This window comes from Argopecten irradians, chromosome 9 (assembly GCF_041381155.1).
Source record: "Argopecten irradians isolate NY chromosome 9, Ai_NY, whole genome shotgun sequence".
Taxonomy (NCBI): Eukaryota; Metazoa; Mollusca; class Bivalvia; order Pectinida; family Pectinidae; genus Argopecten; species Argopecten irradians.
In genome coordinates this window covers 14,864,256-14,889,218 of record NC_091142.1, presented here as the reverse complement: position 1 = coordinate 14,889,218, position 24,963 = coordinate 14,864,256, and the positions used below count along the sequence as shown (strand labels likewise).

General features: G+C 36.3%; 1 protein-coding gene across 1 annotated transcript in view; it reads left to right on the top strand.

Annotated features, from left to right (window-relative positions):
* LOC138330553 (zinc finger protein 91-like) overlaps window positions 1-24,963 on the top strand; it is a 42,565-nt gene that overhangs the window by 11,797 nt on the left and 5,805 nt on the right. The window contains exon 4 of the mRNA XM_069278116.1: window positions 10,639-11,411. Within this exon, the coding sequence (XP_069134217.1) occupies window positions 10,639-11,411 (773 nt within the window). The remainder of the gene's footprint in view (window positions 1-10,638; window positions 11,412-24,963) is intronic.

Sequence of the window (24,963 nt, the reverse complement as noted above, 5' to 3'; positions counted from 1 at the left end):
AGCGCAGGCACATATTACATGGTAGAGCAACAGTTTTGATACCTTTACTTGCACTTACATTATACGTTAGGCCAAAAAATATATATGTCTCTTTAGGGTTACATTTGCAAAAAAAAATAGGGTCGGTAGGTCGGCATATATTTTTTCTTAGTGTCTTTCACTCTAAAATAATGACATGAAGCGGAGTCTGAGATCGAAATCCCGACTTTTTTTTAATTTGTTTTGTAGAACCTGGCCCAAAGGGCCAGTGAGCTTATGTCATGGCGCGGCGTCCGTCGTCCGTCGTCCGTCGTCCGTCCGTCCGTCCGTCCGTCCGTCCGTCCGTCTGTCCGTCAACATTTCCTTTAAATCGCTACTAGTCATAGAGTTCTGCATGGATTGTAACCAAATTTGGCCACAAACATCCTTGGGGGAAGGGGAACAGAACTTGTATAAATTTTGGCTCTGACCCCCCGGGGGCAGGAGGGGCGGGGCCCAATAGGGGAAATAGAGGTAAATCCTATAAATCGCTACTTGTCCTAGAGTTCTGCATGGATTGTAACCAAATTTGGCCACAAACATCCTTGGGGGAAGGGGAACAGAACTTGTATAAATTTTGGCTCTGACCCCCCAGGGGGCAGGAGGGGCGGGGCCCAATAGGGGAAATAGAGGTAAATCCTTTAAATCGCTACTAGTCATAGAGTTCTGCATGGATTGTAACCAAATTTGGCCACAAACATCCTTGGGGGAAGGGGAACAGAACTTGTATAAATTTTGGCTCTGACCCCCCGGGGGCAGGAGGGGCGGGGCCCAATAGGGGAAATAGAGGAAAATCCTATAAATCGCTACTTGTCCTAGAGTTCTGCATGGATTGTAACCAAATTTGGCCACAAACATCCTTGGGGGAAGGGGAACAGAACTTGTATAAATTTTGGCTCTGACCCCCAAGGGGCAGGAGGGGCGGGCACAATAGGGGAAATAGAGGTAAATCCTATAAATCGCTACTTGTCATAGAGTTCTGCATGGATTGTAACCAAATTTGGCCACAAACATCCTTGGGGGAAGGGGAACAGAACTTGTATAAATTTTGCTCTGACCCCCTGGGGGCAGGAGGGGCGGGGCCCAATAGGGGAAATAGAGGTAAATCCTTTAAATCGCTACTAGTCATAGAGTTCTGCATGGACTGTAACCAAATTTGGCCACAAACATCCTTGGGGGAAGGGGAACAGAACTTGTATAAATTTTGGCTCTGACCCCCCCCCCCCCCCCCCCCGGGGGCAGGAGGGGCGGGGCCCAATAGGGGAAATAGAGGTAAATCCTTTAAATCGCTACTAGTCATAGAGTTCTGCATGGAATGTAACCAAATTTGGCCAGAAACATCCTTGGGGGAATAAGAATAGAGTTTGTATAAATTTTGGCTCTGACCCCCCCGGGGCAGGAGGGGCGGGGCCCAATAGGGGAAATGGAGGTAAATCCTATAAATCACTACTTGTCCTAGAGTTCTGCATGGATTGTAACCAAATTTGGCCACAAACATCCTTGGGGGAAGGGGAACAGAACTTGTATAAATTTTGGCTCTGACCCCCCGGGGGCAGGAGAGGCGGGGCCCAATAGGGGAAATAGAGGTAAATCCTATAAATCGCTACTTGTCCTAGAGTTCTGCTTGGATTGTGACCAAATTTGGCCACAAACATCCTTGGGGGGAAGGGGAAGAGAACTTGAGTAAATTTTGGCTCTGACACCCTGGGGCAGGAGGGGTGGGGCCCAATAGGGGATTTAGAGGTAAATATTCAAATTCCTTCAGAAAAGAAACAATGAACCTGTATTCAGAACATTACTTGGCATTACAAACCAGGTGAGCGATACAGGCCCTCTGGGCCTCTTTTTTTAATTTGTTTTGTAGAAAAGTGGGGGAAAATTAGGGTCGGGGATAACGGATTAGGGTCGGTCGCGATCAGGTAACTCTAACCAGACCTATATATTTGTTGGCCTTTCCATGAAAGTTCCACAAGTTTAAAGGAGTTACAGGTTCGTTAAATTCAGCAAGTTTGCAAATATTTCAAAATGTTTATAAACAAAAGAGCACATAGGCCTACATGTATAAATGGGCTTTGACTTTTCTTTTAATGATATAATAATTAAGACTGGAGTAGACCTAACAAATTTAGATGCATTTATATATTTATTTTCAATTTTCAATTTAAAAGTATTTTCTAGCAATTTACTTCAATGTGAAAAATATTCAAATTACTAAAAGTATGGCAATAACTATACTATATGTGATATGATTTTATATGGAATTTTATGAAACAAGCTGATGAAGATTGTTTTTTGCAAGCCTTGGCGAGCAAAAAATATAACTTTGAGTCGAGTTTTATAAGATGGCAAACTTACATAAATAAGGACAGATCAAACACCGCACAACCAAACCCGAATTAACAACACTTTATTTGCTTCAGTATGGAATTTAACTTTCAATTATTTTGCTTCTACTGAGGGTAACTCAATGTTGTAAGTAACACCGTCCCCTAAGAAAATAACATTCGAAGGTCAATTAGATTTGATTGAACATCGGGTTTCTAGCTTGAAATCTATTGTTACAGATATTGAAATAGAGAGTTCGAGAAACTGAACTTTTGTGTAGGTGCAGCGAGTTTGAATCCACATACAATTTCGTATATTTTGCGATTTAGGACCGATCGGTCAACAAGATTGCCACCAGGCAGCCATCTTGAATTTTGATTGTTAAAGTTTGTTTTCGCTATTTCTCAGAAAGTACTGAAGGTATCACTCTCAAATTTCATATGTACAGTATGTTCCCCAGGGCCCTAGTTGGGTACATTGCGTTTTGGGACCAATTGGTCAACAAGATGGCCGCCAGACTGCCATCTTGGATTTTGGTAGTTGAAGTTTGAAAAGTAGAAAAAAGATCGATCTTTCAATTGTCAGACATAGATCAATCTTTGGTGGGCGCCAAGATCCCTCTAGGATCTCTTGTTTTCTGAATCAAATCTTCATCGATACTCCAAGCCATCACAGACCCATACTGCAGGTCCGTCAAGACTTTTAATTGAAATAATAGCTTTCATAAACGGTCCAACTGTATAAACGAAAACGGTTCTTGGGTTACAATCACTGTCGTCATATCCACGCCTAGCTGCCATATTGTACCTCAAATGACTTCTAGACAGATAATGGTGTCGTCTATAAACCTAGTAGGTCGGGTATACGTACACTTATTCGCTCTAATCCACACCTGGACTATATCATAGCAAAATTAAAGGTTCCATGTGCGACAACAGGTTTCAATTTCAATTTCAATTTCTTTATTCCTTTAGCAAACGCTAATCAGATTATACAAATCATACAAATACATAACATAACAATTAAGAGAGTGAAAACCTTGAGAGCGTGACAAACAAACACATGATGAAATATAGATAGATAAATAACATAGAAATAATAATATAGATAATTATAAAGATAGGGCATTAATGGCATGGATGGCAATTTACGGCTGTACATTTTGTAACACAAGACATTCAGCTCGGCGTTTCAGGGCTCGCGCTGTCAGTCGCCATAGGCGCCAATGGCGAATTTGAAATGCATTTGGCGATTTAAAAACAGCATTGGCGAAAGAAGAATTTTTCATGAACCCAAAGTTTTCCTCCCACTACAGACGTTTCCATACCGTATTGGGGAAATACATTTTCCGCGCGAACAAACGGTTTGTTCGCGCGGAAAATGTATTTCCCCAAATTATTTAATTCTGTTACATTATCAGAAGATAACAGTTGGATTAACTTAAACACACTTGGGTTTCTTCTATAGAACAGTTTGATTAATTGTTGGCGTAAATCATTGTATAAAGGACAAATAAGTATAAAATGGAATTCATCTTCAATATCATTTTTATCGCAGACATGGCATTTTCGTTCAGTTCTTTGAATATTCCTAAAACGACCACTTTCGATATTGAGTAAGTGGGCGGATGTCCTAATTTTAGTGACTTCTCTCTGATAGACTCGGCTGCTCATTTTGATCAGATAAGTTTGGAGGGTAAACGAATTATTTAAATGTTGAAAAATATGTCCTTTCGGACTTGAAATTATAGATTCGTGGCATTTTTGTTGAAAAATGTCCAAGATTCTGTATTTTATTTTTAAATATGTTACGTTATCAACATTGGGAGACTCCCATATGAACCCTAGTCCACTTCTATACAATTCATTTTTAATACTCAGAACCCAACTATCGCCGTTCTGTAGCATATTTTCATAACTTGCCTGAAGTATACAGTTATCTGTGTTTTTGAGTTTGATCCAATATTTAAAAATTCTTAATTTTCGCACGATGTGTAAAGGGTAGCGCCCAAGTTCTTGGTAAACAAAATTGTTACAAGCACTCTTTCTAATTCCTAGCAACTTTTTACAGAAACTAATTTGTATTTTTTCGACATCAGGTGCTTGGTGGAAACCCCATATTTCCGAGGCATAGTTTATGACACTACCTATGAAAGTATCAAAAACGGATAGTTGAGTTTCAATGTTGAAAAAATCTCTACAAATTTTGTCGATTGCAAATAAAGCTTTACGTCCCTGATCTGCTACTTTTTTCTGAGTTTGTCTTTTGCCATTGTAATTCATAAGCATACCTAAATAGTTGAATTCATTTACAATTTCTAATTTTTCACCGTTATAAAACCACTGTTCATTTTCCCTAATTACCCCACCGTTTCTGAAAATCATAATTTTTGTTTTATCAGTGTTAACAGTTAGCGCCCATTTCATGGTATAGTTAAGCAACGAGTTTAACAGTTTTTGTAAGCCTTCAGGAGTTTCAGATAAAATAACGGTGTCATCTGCATACATAATCAGAAACATATTCAGTTCCTGTAATTCGATACTTGGGCAATTGTCACTTATAAATTGCATTTCAAAATCATTAACGTAGAGGGAGTATAATATAGGGGATAGTACTTCGCCTTGCAACAAACCGTTTTTACATTCGAAAAAGTCAGAATTCGACCCATTATAATTAACACAACTTCTAACTTTATGATATAGCGAGCGTATAATAGCCAACATCTTACCTTCGATACCCTCTTTTATTAGTTTATAGTACAGGTTTTGTCGATTAATAAAATCAAATGCCTTACGGTAATCTATGAAACAGCAGTATAATCTTTTCTTAGTTTTAAGACTTTTATTAATTAAGGCCTGTAAGGCAAAAATAGCGTCGACAGTGGATAGATTTTTGCGGAAGCCAAATTGTGCGTCAGTAAGGATATTGTATTTACTATCAAATGCTAATAACCTACGGTTCAAGATAGACGTGAATAGTTTTCCTAAACAACTGACTAGGGTGATTCCTCTATAATTATTAGTATCACCCTTCTTGAAAACAGGGATAATATTACCAATTGACCAGTTATGGGGGAAATGACCAGATTTGAAAACATTATTGAATAGTGTGAAGAGACATGGCACTAGAATGTCCTTACAATGGATCAAGTACTCGTTTTGGATGCCATCCATGCCACAAGCCTTATTGGAGTTCAGATTATTTATAGCAATACCAATTTCCTCATGAGAAATTTCTAAGTCAAGTTCTTCATAAACCGCATCTTTAAGATCATAATTTCTGAAAAATTCAGGAACATTTTCATTTACGTTAGTATCCACATTAGCTACACTAGAAAAGTGATGAAAAAATTCATTAAGAGATATTCTTACGGAATTGCTTATAAAAACTTCTGGGGTTATTTTTTCTCATGAAATTCAACATATTACCCTGCTGGTGTTTGTATTGATTCTTCAGTTTACGTTCCAAAATTTTATAGGCTCTTTTCTTATTTACCAGTAATAGTCTATTTTCATGAGATTTACAGGAATTGAAAGAGCTCAAAGCATGTTTGTATTCTTTGTATTTGGACTTGCACACGTCATTAAACCACGGCTTGTCCACCTTAGGTGTTTTCTGGTGATCACCAGAAGGGATTTTCATGCGAGAACAGAAAGGGATAATTATGCTATTTAACGTCTGAGAGAAATTGTCAATACATTTGTTAACATTTTCATCAGTATTATCTGAAATGTCACACAGATCATGTAAAAGTTCAATATTGTTCTGTATAGCTGAAATAATGTCCTGTTTATTATCGTGGATCCACTTATATCCAATGGTTGTACTTTCAGTCTGATCAGAAATCGTTTGATTTATATTTGGCACTAATTCGACGGTCGTATAGGCTTCTACCTGGATGCCAAAGGTCACGGGAGAATGATCAGAGAATTGCGTAAATTCTCCAGAAACAAAATGTTCTATCACTTCCATGCAATATTTATCTACTAAAACGTAATCGATTAGGCTAGATCCATTTTTGCTATAAAATGTATAATTTCCTTCTGCATCGTTGTCATGCCTACCATTGACAATACGAAGGCCGGTGGCTTTGCATAGGTTCAGTAAGTTTCTACCAAATTGATTAACATGTTTGTCCATATTTCGCCTATCAGTGGTTTCAATATCAGGCTGATAGTTTACAACATTGGATAATAATTGGATAGAATCCTCATTCAGTTGATCATTCTGTACAAAGTCATCATTCAACCCTGTCCTGCTATTAAAATCACCAATAGCCATAATGTTGTCTAAATCCTGATATCGACTTATGGTCTCCTCAAGGTGGGACAGGTACATGTAATTTGAGCCTTTAATTAACATCGAAAGAATCGAATACATTATGCAGGCCAGAATACATTGCATGATTTTGAAGTTGGGCCTCGTTCTGTCATATTCAAGAGAAGTCTTTGTACATGTATGTCGGCCTGTGGTGATGGTGACCGCCTTATATCCCTACGGCCCAATAGTCCGAAGGCCCGTCAGTCCGAAGGCCCATTAGTCCTAAGGCCCGTTAGTCCGAAGGCCCAATAGTCCGAAGGCCCGATAGTCCGAAAACAGATAATATAATTGGGATTTATATGCGAAAAATACTTGAAATGAAACAAACGTTTATTAGTTTTCGATGCAAAAGATTTGTTGTAAACTTGCTAAGGTATACTTACATGTATGTGACCATAGAATTGATACGGAAAATGATATGAAACAACGAAATGTAGCGTATTTTCAAAAAGAGCATAATCTTGAAATACATAAACGTATCTGATATTAAAGAGTATAATTTTTATATGTACAATGCAATCCTGTTTAATATTTCCCCCGAAAAATATCATTATGCGGACCATTTCCATCATTATGGGTAGAATAAACAATTCAAAGAATGGGGAAGCAAAAATAAGTCGTTAAATACATGTACCCTTGACCATATATATTGTGCAATATAACGACGTTTACAGGTATATTAAAAGTCATTTTTCAGTAAGATTTTATTATTTACATCATTTATTCATGGAGCAATGTTAATCCTAATGCAATACAGTGTACATAACGCTTACAATCGGACATTTTAAAGCTTGCATGTTTGTAAGATAATCCATAGAATGTATGCTTGTGAGATATCCTATAAAATGTAAGATGTTATTTTTATTATGTTTTTTTTATTTATTTATTTGTTATTTATTTTGATGTAATTTTGACCTGCCATTGCTCCATGAAGAAAATGACAACTTGCTGTCCATACAAATTGTCAGATCAGCAGTGCCGAAAAATGTTTTCGTCAAAATACGTTACTTATAACAACTCTATAACTTACAATATTTACTAATTTTCGGACTAACGGGCCTTCGGACTATTGGGCCTTCGGACTAACGGGCCTTCGGACTATTGGGCCGTAGGGATATAAGGGTGTCACCACGGATTGGTCGGGTTTTTATTTCTCCTAAAATGGCTTCAGTTTTACTATGAAATAAGTTCAATTGTGGATGTACAAAAATGAATATTGCCCTTATTGAAGTGGGATCTTCTAAACCACAGACCACTACTGTGCGGTACAACTATAATTAGACGTGTGATTTCTTCCGGATTTCTGATCGGTCCGTTTTCCGGATCATATTACGTCAATTAGTATCTCTTCATGATATCCGGGTTTTCTAATTGAAGGTAACAACACAAGGTAAGGCTGTGTTTAATTTGCTTTAACTTCATTGAACAGCTCAAACCTGCGACGTGAGTTCATAAAAAATGAAAATTAAGTTTTGCAGCTAAAAAATAATACTTTTACTGGTCAGAAAATACTGACAGAAGTATTATCGAGTCGCTTCAGTTATTGCAATACACATAAATGGTTCACTGTAACCTGTGTAAGGTAGGCTAATCGGTTTCCGTTGATATTCAATATAAGTGAACTCTCGAAAGACTGTCTCTCAACTTTATCTATTATGATATCTACCTATATGATGTTTATAAAGCTTTTTGTATTAGGCTCCAGCCGCTCCACTGTGTTACAAGTGATAACTCGGTGCGGACTACGGATTGACTGAACATTCTAATTGTTTTCACCATTATAATTAAGTTTTAAAATTTAAGTTTTATACTAGCTAGGCCTAATGCATTTTATGTAATATAGCGCAGTATCACTCTATCTGCTATGATAGGATACAGATTAAAATGAACAAGCATTTACAGTGTACTACAAGGTGCATACGAATCAATTTACAGATACACAAAGTGTGTGCACATATTTTAGCATGTGTATACTGTACAGTACGTATATATACAAATGTACATGTATATATGCAGTTTTGTAAAGTCAAAACATGTTCAATCATGAATGTATAATAGCTAACGGTAGAACCACAATTTAAATATTCAGACCAAAATATTGTATTTGCAAAATTTCCCCTGCATATTTCTCCCCAACTAAGAAATTGTGTAATAAAAATACTTCTTCACAATGATGAAATAAAGCTTCTCGTTTAAAAAGTCCTATTATATCAGCCATGCTAATTTAAAGATGCTAGGTTTAAAAAAAAAACTAAAAGTTTGAGGAGTGCTCGGAGAAAACTAGTGGTCTGAGATCTCAGAATGTTGAGAGTGCTGAGTAAGACTCTCTATCTTTAAACAAAATATAACTGTAAAACAAATTTGATTATATTGTTGAGTTACACCATCACTCCTATAACGACGCTCCACAGTCGAGAGAGTATGAACAATATTTATCATTTCGACAATAATTGATGATACATATAAAATAATTTTTTTTGCCTTAGTTGTCTGCGCAGTCAGTACCTCATTCCATATAGGGCATGTGTATTGTCATGGAATTTTTTCGTGATGCCATTATTTATATTAAATGCTTTCATATTGAAATAAATATAGACTTTTTCAACTTTTTCATCGATGGCAATAATGTAAAGAAAATAACTCTTGTTATAATAGACAAAAATACCATTCGTCGGCGGTGTAGCGTATTTAAACTAGCGATTTTTTGTATGCCTATATATCACTCCTTCGCTGTACTTGAACGTAACTATACGTGTACGTTGAGAAGAAGTGTGTAAACATCGGGGCTAACATTTGGTATTACTGCCGACAAGTAAACTGTTGTCTAGCCTGTAACATTTGACAAAACATGGGGAAACTATACAATGTACATCTCAAGATGGCAGTCAACGGGGTTTAGAACATATTTCTGTTACGAAATTACCATGCTTTTACATTTGTATGTTTACTGGTGTGTATAGCAGGTACAAAGGGCGTTTCCTTGACTCGATTCGATTTTACAAAATCATACACATCGAGTCTTTATTGACATTGTCATGCAAATTAATAACAGTTAGCCAAATTTGGAAGACCAATACAGTGTTCAATCTACGATTATTTTTTGTGGGTCATTTTCAATGGTTTTTGTGAAAACAATGGGTCCCACAGTGTGATAGATACCCATTCCCAGAAATTTCATGGGTCCTTTTAAAATTCTGTGAGTCCAGGACTCGGGATGCGCACGTAGATTTATCACTGCCAATACTGTTATCGCCGGTTAGTGTGTTTAAAAATCATTGTTGTGATGCACATAAATTTGGAACATACACAGTTGACTGGTCGTACGAATTCGATGTTAATTTTAGTCTATGTTAAATCTGATGAACATTATATTGTTTGATTTTTGCTTCAGTTCCTCCTGCAGATGACAGATTCCGAGAATCCCGAAACAATCTTGCACCATTTGCTGATTCATATTCATATGAGAAACATTCCGAAGTAAAAGAATACTGATTGACCTCATGGACTTTAGCCAGTCAACTTCAAATGAATAACCACATTGAATACTGGAAGCAAATTCAGAACTTCTTGCATGCGATAACTTTAACAAAGATATAGCCTTCTGATATCAAGAATATAATACTAAAAACAAATTTGGAACAGCATACATGTAGCCGAGTTGAACGCATATATGGTTTATGCCTATTTCATTGTTGCCACATACTGAATGCTTTTATCCCCCGGAGCTCTCAACATTTCGCGTATGCGGAAACACCCACAACAGGAAGGAAGTCGCGAAGTTTATGTAAAATGTCACAGCGAAGAAACATCTTGAAAGCCTAAGGGAATCGATGCCAACAAGTGATTCGGTGATTGAATGTTACATGTACATTATGTCAAGTAATGGGATAGGTACCGTGAAAAAATCTCATGAATGTGATATCTGTGGACAGCAGTTTTCTCGGAACTTCCAACTGTCTGCGCATGTCGTAAAACACACAGGAGAAAAACCGTTCAAGTGTGAAACCTGTGAAAAAGAGTTTACTTGTAAAAGCAGCCTGGCTAGACATGTGAAGCTACACACCGGGGAGAAACCGTTCAAGTGTGACGTCTGCGATAGTAAGTTTGCACGGAACGGTGACCTTTCGAACCACGCCAGAATACATACTGGGGAGAAATTGTTTCACTGTGATGTATGCGGTAAGGGTTATTCCATGAAAAAAAGCCTACTGGCACATGTTGCAATACATACTGGAGTAAGGCCTTTCAAATGTGATATTTGTGGAAAAGCGTTTGCTATTCTTCTTTACCTTACCAAGCATTCCAGAATACATGACGAGGACAAACCGTTTAAATGTGAAATCTGTGATAAGGAATTTTTGCTCAAATACGACCTTATTGCACATGTTAGAATGCATACAGGTGAAAAACCATTTAAATGTGACATCTGTGATAAGGCGTATGCTCGGAAGAGCCACCTAGTAAATCATGTTAGAATGCATACGGAAGGGAAGCGATTCAAGTGTGATATCTGTGATAAAGCCTTTTATACGAAATGCAAGCTGTCGGTACATGTCAGAATACACACGGGAGAAAAACCATTCAAGTGCGAAATCTGTGGGAAGGAATTCACTCAGAAAAAAAACATGGCGGAGCACAGCATGATACACACAGGAGATACGCCTTTCACTTGTGGTGTCTGTGGTAAGGAGTATACTGGGAAACATACACTGTCTAGACATATTATGATAAAACACGCAAGAGAAAAAGTGTGATATCAACAGATGTAGGGATTTGTTTAAAGTTTTATTGCTCGAGAGAAGTGTAACTTGTACTGGAACATGATGAACATTCATGAGAGATCGACGAGAGACTTCAATGATGACATGCGTTAGATTTCTCTATTATGCATTTGCATATTACAGGGTAATCTGTCCTTGAAAGAAGGTATTGATTTTTACGTCATGTGTTTGCGAGCACACAAAATAATGACGTCACAATGGATAACTACCAGCTAAGAAAGTAACTTGGTAATATGCAAAGACGGAGTATACACAGAGGAATCATGTCAATTGTAAAAAGGCGAATAGGAGGAACTCTTATATTTTGTGATAAACACGTATTCAAATTTTATTCATGAGTTATTTCTCAGGCTTGAAAAATAAAGTGGAATGATTTTTTCGAACGAATTATTTTGAAAATTGTCAAATGTAGTAAGCAAAATTAAAATCTACACATTTGAAAAAAAAAAACGCAATTTGAGCTCTACAACAAATAGAACATACATTGATATTGTATAATTATATATATATATATATTATATATATATAATTGGTCTAAATATAATTGTCTTAAGTAAATATCCATAATCTGTGTTAATCTGTTGATCTGTCCGTTGGTGGTACTGTAAACCAACTTATTGTCGCGTGCGATTTTATTAGCCCACCATCATCAGATGGTGGACTATTCAAATCGCCTTTCGTCCGTGGTCCGTCCGTCCTTCCGTCCGTCCGTCCGTCCTTCCGTCCGTCCTTTAACAATTCTTGTTACCGCTATTTCTCAAAAAGTACTGCAGGGATCTTTCTCAAATTTCATATATAGGTTCCCCTAGGGCCCTAGTTGTGCATATTGCATTTTTGGACCGATCGGTCAACAAGATGGCCGACAGGTGGCCATCTTGGATTTTGATAGTTAAAGTTTGTTACGGCTAATTCTCAGAAAGTACTGAAGGGATCTTTCTCAAATTTCATATGTAGGTCCCCCTAGGACCCTAGTTGTGCATATTGCATTTTGGGACTGATCGGTCAACAAGATGGCCGACCAGCCGCCATCTTGGATTTTGATAGTTAAAGTTTGTTACGGCTAATTCTCAGAAAGTACTGAAGGGATTGTTCTCAAATTTCATATGTAGGTTCCCCTAGGACCCTTGTAGTGCATATTGCATTTTGGGACTGATCGGTCAACAAGATGGCCGCCAGGTAGCCATCTTGGATTTTGATAGTTAAAGTTTGTTACCGCTATTTCTCAGAAAGCACTGAAGGGATCTTTCTCAAATTTCATATGTAGGTTCCCCTAGGACCCTAGTTGTGCATATTGCATTTTGGGACTGATCGGTCAACAAGATGGCCGACCAGCCGCCATCTTGGATTTTGATAGTTAAAGTTTGTTACGGCTAATTCTCAGAAAGTACTGAAGGGATTGTTCTCAAATTTCATATGTAGGTTCCCCTAGGACCCTAGTTGTGCATATTGCATTTTGGGACTGATCGGTCAACAAGATGGCCGACCAGCCGCCATCTTGGATTTTGATAGTTAAAGTTTGTTACGGCTATTTCTCAGAAAGCACTGAAGGGATCTTTCTCAAATTTCATATGTAGGTTCCCCTAGGACCCCAGTTGTGCATATTGCATTTTGGGACTGATCGGTCAACAAGATGGCTGCCAGGTAGCCATCTTGGATTTTGATAGTTAAAGTTTGTTACCGCTATTTCTCAGAAAGCACTGAAGGGATCTTTCTCAAATTTCATATGTAGGTTCCCCTAGGACCCCAGTTGTGCGTTATTGCATTTTGGGACTGATCGGTCAACAAGATGGCCGACCGGTGGCCATCTTGGATTTTGATAGATAAAGTTTGTTACCGCTATTTCTCAGAAAGTATTGAAGGGATTGTTCTCAAATTTCATATGTAGGTTCCTCTATGGCCCTAGTTCTGCATATTACATTTTGGGACTGATCGGTCAACAAGATGGCCGACCAGCAGCCATCTTGGATTTTGATAGTTAAAGTTTGTTACCACTATTTCTCAGAAAGTATTGAAGGGATTGTTCTCAAATTTCATATGTAGGTTCCCCTAGGACCCTAGTTCTGCCTATTGCATTTTGCGACCACCATCTTGGATTTTGATAGTTTAAAGTTTGAAAAGCAGAAAAAAGAAGTGTAAGTTTGAAAAGCAGAGAAAAGATCCCTCTTTCATTTGTCAGACATAGATCAATCTTTGGTGGGCGCCAAGATCCCTCTGGGATCTCTTGTTTCGTGTAACTTGCTGCCAGTGGAAACCCCAAAATACCCACGCGAAAATAATTCGATTAAAAATGCACACGAATCGTACCACTCTAAATCGCGAAATTAAATCTCCGTGAAAAAATTTGTATGCATGAAAACGTGAAAATGTTGGTTTACAGTATGCTCCGCGTCCTATTGACCGCTTATGCAATTTAATTAAGGATGCCTTCCCTTGTATACAAACGCTACGTATAGAAAATTTAAGCGTGATATATGTGAGTATTATCAGAGGTGTCAATTACCAAATGTCGAGGGGAGCGCGCCCGCCAATCCAACTGCATGCCGATACCAGAGTGTTAAAGATGCCCCACCGCCGACAGAGCGTAAATGATATTTATCATTTGAACAATAATTGGTGTTTAATCGTGTAGATGTATGTCTAATTCACACAAAAAATAATATGAAATAATGTATTTCACCTTTGGTGCATGCGCAATCAGTACTTCATTCCATATAGAATATAGCGACACGGATTTTTTAGCCCACCATCATCAGATGGTGGGCTATTCAAATCGCCTTTCGTCCGTGGTCCGTCGTCCGTCCGTCCGTCCGTCCGTCCGTCCGTCCGTCCGTCCGTCCGTCCGTCCGTCCGTTAACAATTCTTGTTACCGCTAATTCTCAGAAAGTGCTGAAGGGATCTTTCTCAAATTTCATATGTAGGTTCCCCTAGGACTCCAGTTGTGCATATTGCATTTTGGGACCGATCGGTCAACAAGATGGCCGACAGGCGGCCATCTTGGATTTTGATAGTTAAAGTTTGTTACCGCTATTTCTCAAAAAGTGCTGAAGGGATCTTTCTCAATTTTATGTACAGGTTTCCCTAGGACTCTAGTTGTGCATATTGCATTTTGGGACTGATCGGTCAACAAGATGGCCGACAGGCAGCCATCTTGGATTTTGATAGTTAAAGTTTGTTACCGCTTTTTCTCAAAAAGTACTGCAGGGATCTTTCTCAAATTTCATATATAGGTTCCCCTAGGGCCCTAGTTGTGCATATTGCATTTTGGGACCGATCGGTCAACAAGATGGCCGACAGGTGGCCATCTTGGATTTTGATAGTTAAAGTTTGTTACCGCTATTTCTCAGAAAGTACTGAAGGGATCTTTCTCAAATTTCATATGTAGGTTCCCCTAGGACCCTAGTTGTGCATATTGCATTTTGGGACCGATCGGTCAACAAGATGGCCGACAGGTGGCCATCTTGGATTTTGATAGTTAAAGTTTGTTACCGCTATTTCTCAAAAAGTGCTGAAGGGATCTTTCTCAAATTTCATATACAGGTTCCGCTAGGACCCTAGTTGTGCATATTACATTTTGGGACCGATCGGTGAACAAGATGGCCGACAGGTGGCCATCTTGGATTTTGACAGTTAAAGTTTGTTACCGCTATTACTCAAAAAGTACTGAAGGGATCTTTCTCAAATTTCATATATAGGTTTCCCAAGGGCCCTAGTTGTGCATATTGCATTTTGGAACCGATCGGTCAACAAGATGGCTTGGATTTTGATAGTTAAAGTTTGTTACCGCTATTTCTCAAAAAGTACTGAAGGTATCGTTTACAAATTTCATATGAAGGTTCCCCAAGGACCCTAGTTGTGCATATTGTTAATTGGTACCGATCGGTAAACAAGATGGCCGACCGACGGCAATATTGGATTTTGATTGTTAAAGTTTGTTACGGCTATTTCTCAGAAAGTACTGAAGGGATCTTTCTCAAATTTTATGTGTAGGTTCCCCTTGTACCCTAGTTGTGCATAGTACCTTTTTGGACTGATGCATAATGCCTTTCGGGACTGATCGGTAAACAAGATGGCCAACCGGCCGCCATCTTAAATTTCATTGTTGAAGTTTGTTACCACTATTTCTTAGAAAGTACTATAGCGATCTGTCTCAAATTTTATATGTCATGTGTTTGAAAAAGTTTGAAAAGCAGGGAAAAGACCCCTCTTTCCATTGTCAGACATAGATCATTCTTTGGTGGGCGCCAAGATCCCTCTGGGATCTCTTGTGATAGTTAAAGTTTGTTACCGCTATTTCTCAGAAAGTACTGAAGGGATCTTTCTCAAATTTCATATGTAGGTTCCCCTAGGACCCTAGTTGTGCATATTGCATTTTGGGACTGATCGGTCAACAAGATGGCCGACAGGCGGCCATCTTGGATTTTGATAGTTAAAGTTTGTTACCGCTATTTCTCAGAAAGTACTGAAGGGATTCTTTCTCAAATTTTATATGTAGGTTCCCCTAGGACCCTTGTTGTGCATATTGCATTTTGGGACCGATCGGTCAACAAGATGGCCGACAGGCGGCCATCTTGGATTTTGATAGTTAAAGTTTGTTACCGCTATTTCTCAGAAAGTACTGAAGGGATTCTTCTCAAATTTTATATGTAGGTTCCCCTAGGACCCTTGTTGTGCATATTGCATTTTGGGACCGATCGGTCAACAAGATGGCCGACAGGCGGCCATCTTGGATTTTGATAGTTAAAGTTTGTTACCGCTATTTCTCAGAAAGTACTGAAGGGATTCTTCTCAAATTTTATATGTAGGTCCCCCTAGGGTCCTAGTTGTGCAAATTGCATTTTGTAACTAATAGGTCAAGAAGATGATGGCACTGTCGCCATCTTGGATTTCATTGTTGAAGTTTGTTACCACTATTTCTTAGAAAGTACTATAGCGATCTGTCTCAAATTTTATTTGTAGTGTGTTTCAAAAAGTTTGAAAAGCAGGGAAAAGATCCCTCTTTCCATTGTCAGACATAGATCATTCTTTGGTGGGCGCCAAGATCCCTCTGGGATCTCTTGTTTCGGGATGCAATTAATTATTTTTCATATTTTTAACTTGAAGTAAAATTAGAAGCTCAAACTTTTCAATGGTGGTAATGGTGTAAAGTAAGTAACTTCTGTACCTGAAGAAAAATACTAAATCGTCTGCTCCTGTTTTTGAAAGTAAAATTTCCATTTGTCAGCGGTGGAGCATCTTTAACATTAGGTATTACTGCGGCCTCCTAAATGGTTGTGTAGCTTGTGAAATGTTTGCAAACTAAACAAAATATACATTTTAAAAGAAAAACAAAAAGCAAAAACAAAACATGTCCACAGGGTTCAATTCATCTGTCTCCAAATCACTATGCCATTATGTTTGCTAGTGTCTATAGTAGGTAGATTATGTAAATAAAAACATGAATGTCAAGTCTTTCTTTACCTTGCAATCTAAATGACGGTTGTAAATTATATCATGCGAATACATGAAAGGCATATAGGGATGAATCATCACAAATACAGATATACTTTTAGGAACACTGAACAATAAACGAAGACTAGTTTTTGGGAAACAATGTTTAACCACTATATTTGTGACAAGACATGCAAATTTGTGGAAATCGCTTAACACTAAAGTTTTGTTTCTTAAAACTATATTCCTATTTGTTCAGACATTATAACATTGAAAAGATGCATTGGTTGTAAATGAAACGCTTCCATTAACCAATAGTTACTTGTTATATTTTACAACTACCAGTTGCATGACATTGTTTAAAAAGACTGGATGCTTTTTTTGTAAAGTTTTTGTAAAGTCGACTCCGGTCAAGCAATTGCAAACGCTCCTTGTATCTGCCATAGATACTAGTAAACATAATGACATGGTTATTTGGTGACAGAAATATGTACTGTAACCTGTAGACTACACAACCCTTTACGAGCCAACAGTTATACATTTGTACCTAAGATTCATCCTCGATACTCCAGGGCTTCTGATCACTTACGACGTACAAGTAAGTGATCGGAAGCCCTGGAGTATCGAGGATGCCTAAGATTAGGCCCGATGCATATTCAACTACACCTATGAAGTGATACATAGCCATACAAAATATCGCTTGTTTATACAGTGGGCTAATATTTTAAGTGTGATGAACAAATGTGCCCCATTTATTACTCGGTTTAGAGGAAGATAAAGAATATGTCCGATGCCGATGTCATTTGTACAACGACAAAAGAACAACGTTTTCTTACAAATGTATTAGAGCTCACTCTCTCAATACTGATTTTATGAATATGTCTGATAGTGACTATTGTTTTATCTTACCAGACAATGATATATATATATGTATCAATATTGAAAATAAGAGATAATCATCTTAAATAAATGAAATACATTTTTTACTCAGCCTTTGTGTGTACAGTTGATCTTTTTCGTAATATTTGCATGTCTGTTAAATATTATGTATATTTATTATTAATTCAAACTAGTCTATTTACTAATGGAGCATATTCTACTACCAATAGAGCTATACATTGTATTCTAATGCTTATAGATAAGACACTGTTAATATTTGAATTATGTGATAAAAACTATATTTCTTTTCATATATTTCAAGTAAATTATTAATATTATCGTATATTTCTTAAACATAAATTCGTCTTTACTGACGTCTCGTATTAATCTATGCATTGATCAATGGCTCTTATTATTGGAATTTTAGTTTCTATATACATGTACATGGTTTATGATATATAATTGTTTTATGCACAGTACAGTAAAACACGTTTATAATGTGCACGCTTACAAAACTTTCATGGTTATAACGTTGCAATGTTCATCCCAGACAAATGTTCCGGCATCACTTCGCAAGCTGGCTTAAACACTAAATCTACACAAATATATTTAGCAATAAACAATTATAAATATAAAAATTTAAATGTCTATAACCTCTGAAACAATAAGAAAACATTTTAAAATCAGAATTTGCAAGTATAAAAGCGTATACTTTAGTTAAAATATCGATTGTTTAGCAGGGATGTACGTATTTATTGTTTCTATTAGTCGCCATACTACGTTTATGTGATAGGGTTTGAGACTTTAATAAATAGATATCTATACAGTGTATAGTTTGCATGTGTTCCATGTAATTGCCGGTGTGCTTTAGGAAACTGCAGTGTGATTGAAGTAATGAAGTGAAATAATGGAAACACTTGTCCATATTATAGTGATATAGTGATATCTCACTGAAGCATACTTCTGAAATAATTCCCACATCTGGTCACATTGTACTTACATGTACAACAGGCAAACAAGGTGCCTCACTCCCTCTATACTAAACAGTAGACAGGAGAGACAACTGTCATTTTAATTAATATACCTTTTCCTTTCTATATTCAAGTTATGGGCATTTATATCCGAAATTTAGATATATTTCGCTGAACTCTGATGTCTAACGATTTATTTAAATAAGGTTGACAAAAATATGTAGTAATAAGCTGTTTAAAATAACTTTTAGATGAGTCATTTATCAATCTTATACATTCCTGTCTGAGAAGGTCGTCTAATTTGAGTCTAAATAGCTCAGAATCAAGATCATAAATATATCCCAATCCACACTTATTTAATTCAAGTTTCAACTATTAAGTCCAGTTATGGTTATTTTCTTCCATTTCTTTTAGATATTCCTTCAAAATACAATTGTTGGTACTTTTTCAGTTTCATCCAGTATTTAAATATTCTTATTTCCTGACAGTAGATAAAGAAACTTTCCCGAGTTCAATATACACCATAGCATTACTAGTCTAGTGTTTTTCATCACTACATGTGTACCCTTTTCTGATATCCGAAAACAATTTGAAAAATACAAAGTTTGCATAAACTAATTACTTTTTAATGTAACAAATGTAAAATAACTTAGCAGAATACTAAAAAGAAGCTTACGCAAAAAGATCTTCATCAATTAGTTATACTGATCCGAACGTAGTCCTGTTGGTTACAACATGTAGTATATAGTATACCATTTTAATGTTTTATATGTAATAATGTATTTCCAACTGATGAGTCAGCAGACTCCAAGAAAACAAAACTTGAAATTGAACTTAGCCAATTAAGATCCTGAAAGATAATTTATTTTTAACGTTAAGACAGTTTAAAACGTTTCCTTAAGAATGCAAATTAAGATAAATAAATATATAATAATTATTATATTAACAAAGAAAAAATGATCCTATTAAAGGGACATTTCACTCAGGCTAGTTCTTTTACATAACCAAGAAGCAAAATATGGCATAAATGTATTGTTCTACATTTCTTATGAAACATATAACATAAAATATTGACAAATTCCACGTCATTGTTTAGTATTTTAATTAATATCGTTGAAATATCAAATCGTTGATCAACACGATTAACAGGTACAATATGGACGCTGTACCCATACCCGAGCCAAAGTCACGCACGTTAAACAAATAAGCTACATAACCCCTGAGAAGGTGATAAAATGATTTTTAGGCAGGACAATTCGCCTAATAAGGTAAACTCACTACTGTCAGAGCGATTTTAGCAGTTCTAGACAAAAGTTGCATTACTCTACGAGCAAGGGACAGGGTTCGGCATACAAGAAGTTCGACCACAATGTGTAATGGCGGACAGCGAGCGAGTTTGAACATCTACACACATGTCACAACCACGGGCTTTTCAGGCATATCACAGTAAAACCGACTGATCTAATTTCCATTAGAACTGGGTTTTTTTCGATATATGTACAAATTTTAATGTTTTCTTAGACTGAATTGTCCCTTTAAGAACATGACAATTTAAAAAAAAAATCAAATTATGTACTACATTAGTATGTAATGCATGCATTATGGTATAATTATCATAGATAGTACAAAGATTACTCGTTCGTGATTATTCTTCGTGCTTGGCGGTAACCTTGTCCAGATATGGTCAGAATGTTCTGCATGATTTCAACTGACTACAACAGTATCGTGTCGCGGGACATTTGCTGGTCGTATGCAAAGAGGTCAAATCGTGTCCAATCACAGACAGAAACACTTTCGGAATGGTTTATAAGGCGGGGTTAGGAAAACGTTGGTAGTAAAGTTCTCCCTAGTTCTTCACTAACAACCAAACCTGACCATGAAGGCCGCTCTTGTATTCGCCTGCCTCCTGGTAGTTGGTAAGTTGCCTTAAATAATTATCGTTACTTTTTATTTTACATTTTATCTATTATGATTGACTTTCGATATATTAAGTTCATTTAAATCCGGTTTCCGGTTTCGTATAAAAAAAATTGCCTGATCAAATTATAATGAATGTTACTGTATATATGACGACTTAAAAATATAAATAATGTTATGCGTTTTCTTATTCTTAACTTGCATGAATGTTCATGCGAATTTTTGAAATGTTATTCAATCCTTTGTTTATCTGTGATATATAACGAAATACCCAGGGACATGGAAACTATTAAAGATGCTCCATCGCTGACAAATGGCATTGTTTCGCTATTAAAAATAGGAGCAGACGAATTAGTATTTTTCTTCAGTTGCAAAAGTTACACACTTTACACCATTACCACCATTGAAAAGTTTGAGCTTCTTATCTTATTCCACGACAAACATATTAAAAATAATTAATTGCACAAATAGTTGTGTTAATTAGAGAGAGATATATATAAGATTAAACATCAGTTGTTGTTCAATTGATGAATATTGTTTATGCACTGTCAGCGGTGAAGCATCTTTAAATATATGTATTCATAATTAGTTAATTCATAGAATTTTACAATACTTTGGTGTGATTTGTTCTGCAATAATTACATCTACATATACCTTAGAAGACGAGTTTTCCCGAAAAGTTTCCGCATGCGTTAATACCTACCAGTTTACAATAATAACTATACTAAGTTGTGTGGTATTGTCATTTTACAATGGACTTACGTTACATTAACATGATGAGGTTAAAAAAGTATTTTTAATGGAGAAAATACCAGGTAATATAGGTTATACTACATTGCGTAATGTCGCCATTTCGCAATGGATTGACGTTATACAAACACGATTGGGTTAGAGAAACTCCCTATAATACAGGAAAACTCGGAAGCAGATATTCATAGCTATTAGGTTCTTGCGTGTTGTACATATATATCGTAATTTCATTGCATTTATCTGAATCTGTGGTTATGATTTAACATTGAACTGCATTCAATTGGCAGTTATGTAAGAACGAATGCCAACTTCACAGCGGCCAATTCATTGCAAAATACTAAAGTGAGAATTCACTCAGGCTAATTCTTTTACATAACCAAGAAGTGAAATATGGCATAAATGTATTGTTCTACATTTCTTATGGAACACACATGAATGATATAAATGTCATTGTTTAGTATTTTAATTGATACCATTATAATTACAAATCGTTAATCAATACGATAAAGCAGGTACATATATATATGTACGCTGTACCCATATCCGAGCCAAAGTCACGCACGTTAAACAAATGAACTACATAGCCCTTGTTTAGGTGATAAAATGATTTTTAGGCAAGACAGTTCACCTAATAAGGTAAACACGCTACTGTCAGAGCGATTTGAGTAGTTCTAGACAAAGGTAGCATTACTCTACGAGCAAGGGACAGGGTTCGGAATACAAGATGTTTGACCACAATTAGAATGGCGGAGCGACATTTCAAACACATTTCACGAGTATGGGCTTTTCTGGCATATCACAGTAAAACCGACTGATCTAAATAAATGTAATGTACTGTAAACGTGGAATTCAACGTCAGGGAGAAAATTTCTCAAATTACGCGAAAGTCGTTTGATAGCGAAACATTTCTCTGCGCGTAATACTTTGTACATGTGTAAACTTTGTTGTTAAAAGTATGGCAGTGTATCTATTGCGAAATTAATACCGTGAAATTTTTATGCACATGAATAGCGAAATTAATCACTCGCGAAAATAAACACGTTTACAGTATATCAATATTTCTTCGTTGTTTTGTTTTAGCCTACACAGTGAGTGCACAGCAAAATGCCTGTACGACTAACGCTGACTGTACCGATGACTGCCCCGTACATGGCGGTATGACCATGACCAATACGTGCCTCCACGGAACATGTCACTGCCACTCCACCCACAAGTGCTCGTCAGACTCGGATTGCTCCTGTAATACTGGATTCACAGCTACCTGTACACATGGACATTGTCACTGTAAGTATATCACATTTACTGTCATTTTTGTAATTAGCAGGATTTTAAGTGCTAAAGATAAAACTTATACATAACTACCGCAGAAAAATGAAGGAAAATTTTATCAGTGCAATCATTTGTTAACTTGACTTCTCGGTTTTAGAAATTATTTCTACATAACAAATAATTGTTTGTTAAGAAAACATAAATATTTGCTCAGAAAACATTAACTTTTGTTCAAAATACCTATTTTTCGGAAATTCATTCAATTTTAGTCATAAATCTGCAATATTAATTCAAATCTTTTGTTAACACATAGGAACATTATTTTTTCGAAAAATATAAGTTAAACAATATAAAAAAATGTTTAACAAAGTCCAATATTTGTTAAAATACGCACCGTCTATAATAAATAAGTATATATTGTAAAAATAAAAATATTTTGACATTTAAAGTATATTTTCAATATCCTATATAATATATATATAAAGTAGACACAAAAATCTGTTAGAAACTGTTGTTGATATTTCCATTAATATTACATAACATCAAATATACTTGTTTAATGATTAATTTTCAAACATTCTGATTTTAATTAATTATATTATATTTACAGGTAAACATCAGCACCCTTGAGCGGTTTCACAATGAATTATCTTGTAGTGGTGGAATAAATATACACGAATACTATTTAAGTGTTCTCTTATATGTTACCCAAGTATGGTACTAGATCACATCTGTCATAGCAAGACTGCTGGCACCAGGAGAAAATCCTAATCCCAGATTACTTGATGGAATATTTTTATTTATTTAAAATAAGAAAACTTCTTAATATAAGTAACAACTTTACCCGTCCACAGTAAGAGCTTTCATAAAAAAGATATCCTGCTATAGCGACTTTTTTTTCAAAAACTGTTTGCTGATCCCACCGCTGCCACCAATTGTAGCGAAAAAGTGCGAAAGTTATGTGTTCTCGTATTCCAAGCCAATCGTAACCCTCTGGTCTGTTGATACCCTATTGGGTAGCGTCAGGCACCCGCTACAATACCCGATTTTATACAAAGTAGAGTGGGTCGCAGAGTAAAACGCAATTCAACGTCTTCATAAAGTTTCATATGTATTCAGCAAAGATAGTATTTACAGGATAGAGTTACAGTTCACAGGATAGCAAATCCGCTCTCTTTAGCATAGAAACGTTAAAGGGACAATTCACTCAGGCTAATTCTTTTATATAACCAAGAAGCAAAATATGGCATAAATGTATTGTTCTACATTACTTATGAAACATATAACATAAAATATTGACAAATTCCACGTTATTGTTTAGTATTTTAATTGATACCGTTGTAATTACAAATCGTTTATCAATACAATTAAAAGGTACAATATGTACGCTGTACCCATACCAGAGACAAAGTCACGCACGTCAAACAAATGAACTATATTACCACTGAGAAGGTGAAAAAATGATTTTTAGGCAAGACAATTCACCTGATAAGGTAAACACACTACTGTCGTGATCAGAGCGATTTTAGCAGTTCTAGACAAAAGTAGCATTGCTCTACGAGCAAGGAACAGGCATATCACAGTAAACCGACTGATCTAATTTCCATTAGAACTGGGTTTTTCCCTATATATGTACAAATTTTAATGTTCTCTAAGACTGAATTGTCCCTTTAACGTGTACAAAAACAATAATCCAACCTGTCTTCGAGCTTCTTCATTCAAACCAGCTAAAACTTGAACTGTTTAAAATTGTTAATGTATATCAAAAGAATCACGGCACACTATGGTTGACTGTGCATGTACGGCTTTGAAGTTGGGCTTCATTCTCTACTTCATCTCCAAAGGAAAACTTTTTAGGGGATCATACTAAAATTAAATACCTGTGATTGGTCAATTTGTTTTCTCCATAAATGCCTTCGGTAATAATATGACATAACCAAGGGGTGCATATAAGAAAGTGAAAGTAACCACTGGAGTATTGAGGATGATATGTGTTTCTAACAAAAATGATAGAGGAAAAAATAACATTCTTGTTCACGTATATTCCTGATATTAAGCGCTATTTATCAGAATATGTTTATGAGCATGTATTGGCGCTATATTTATTTGTAATAAAATGTTCTGTTTTGATAAAATACATGATATCCCGACCTAGCTAAAGTCTACAGGATAATAAAATCATTCCGGACTTCATAATCCTGTAACCGTCCCCGTTGTTACAATTCGTGAATTAGTTTCGTTTGGGGATTTCCGGTTATCTGAACAAAAAGGGGGTAAGTTGTTGTTTATTGAGTATAGGCAGAAAA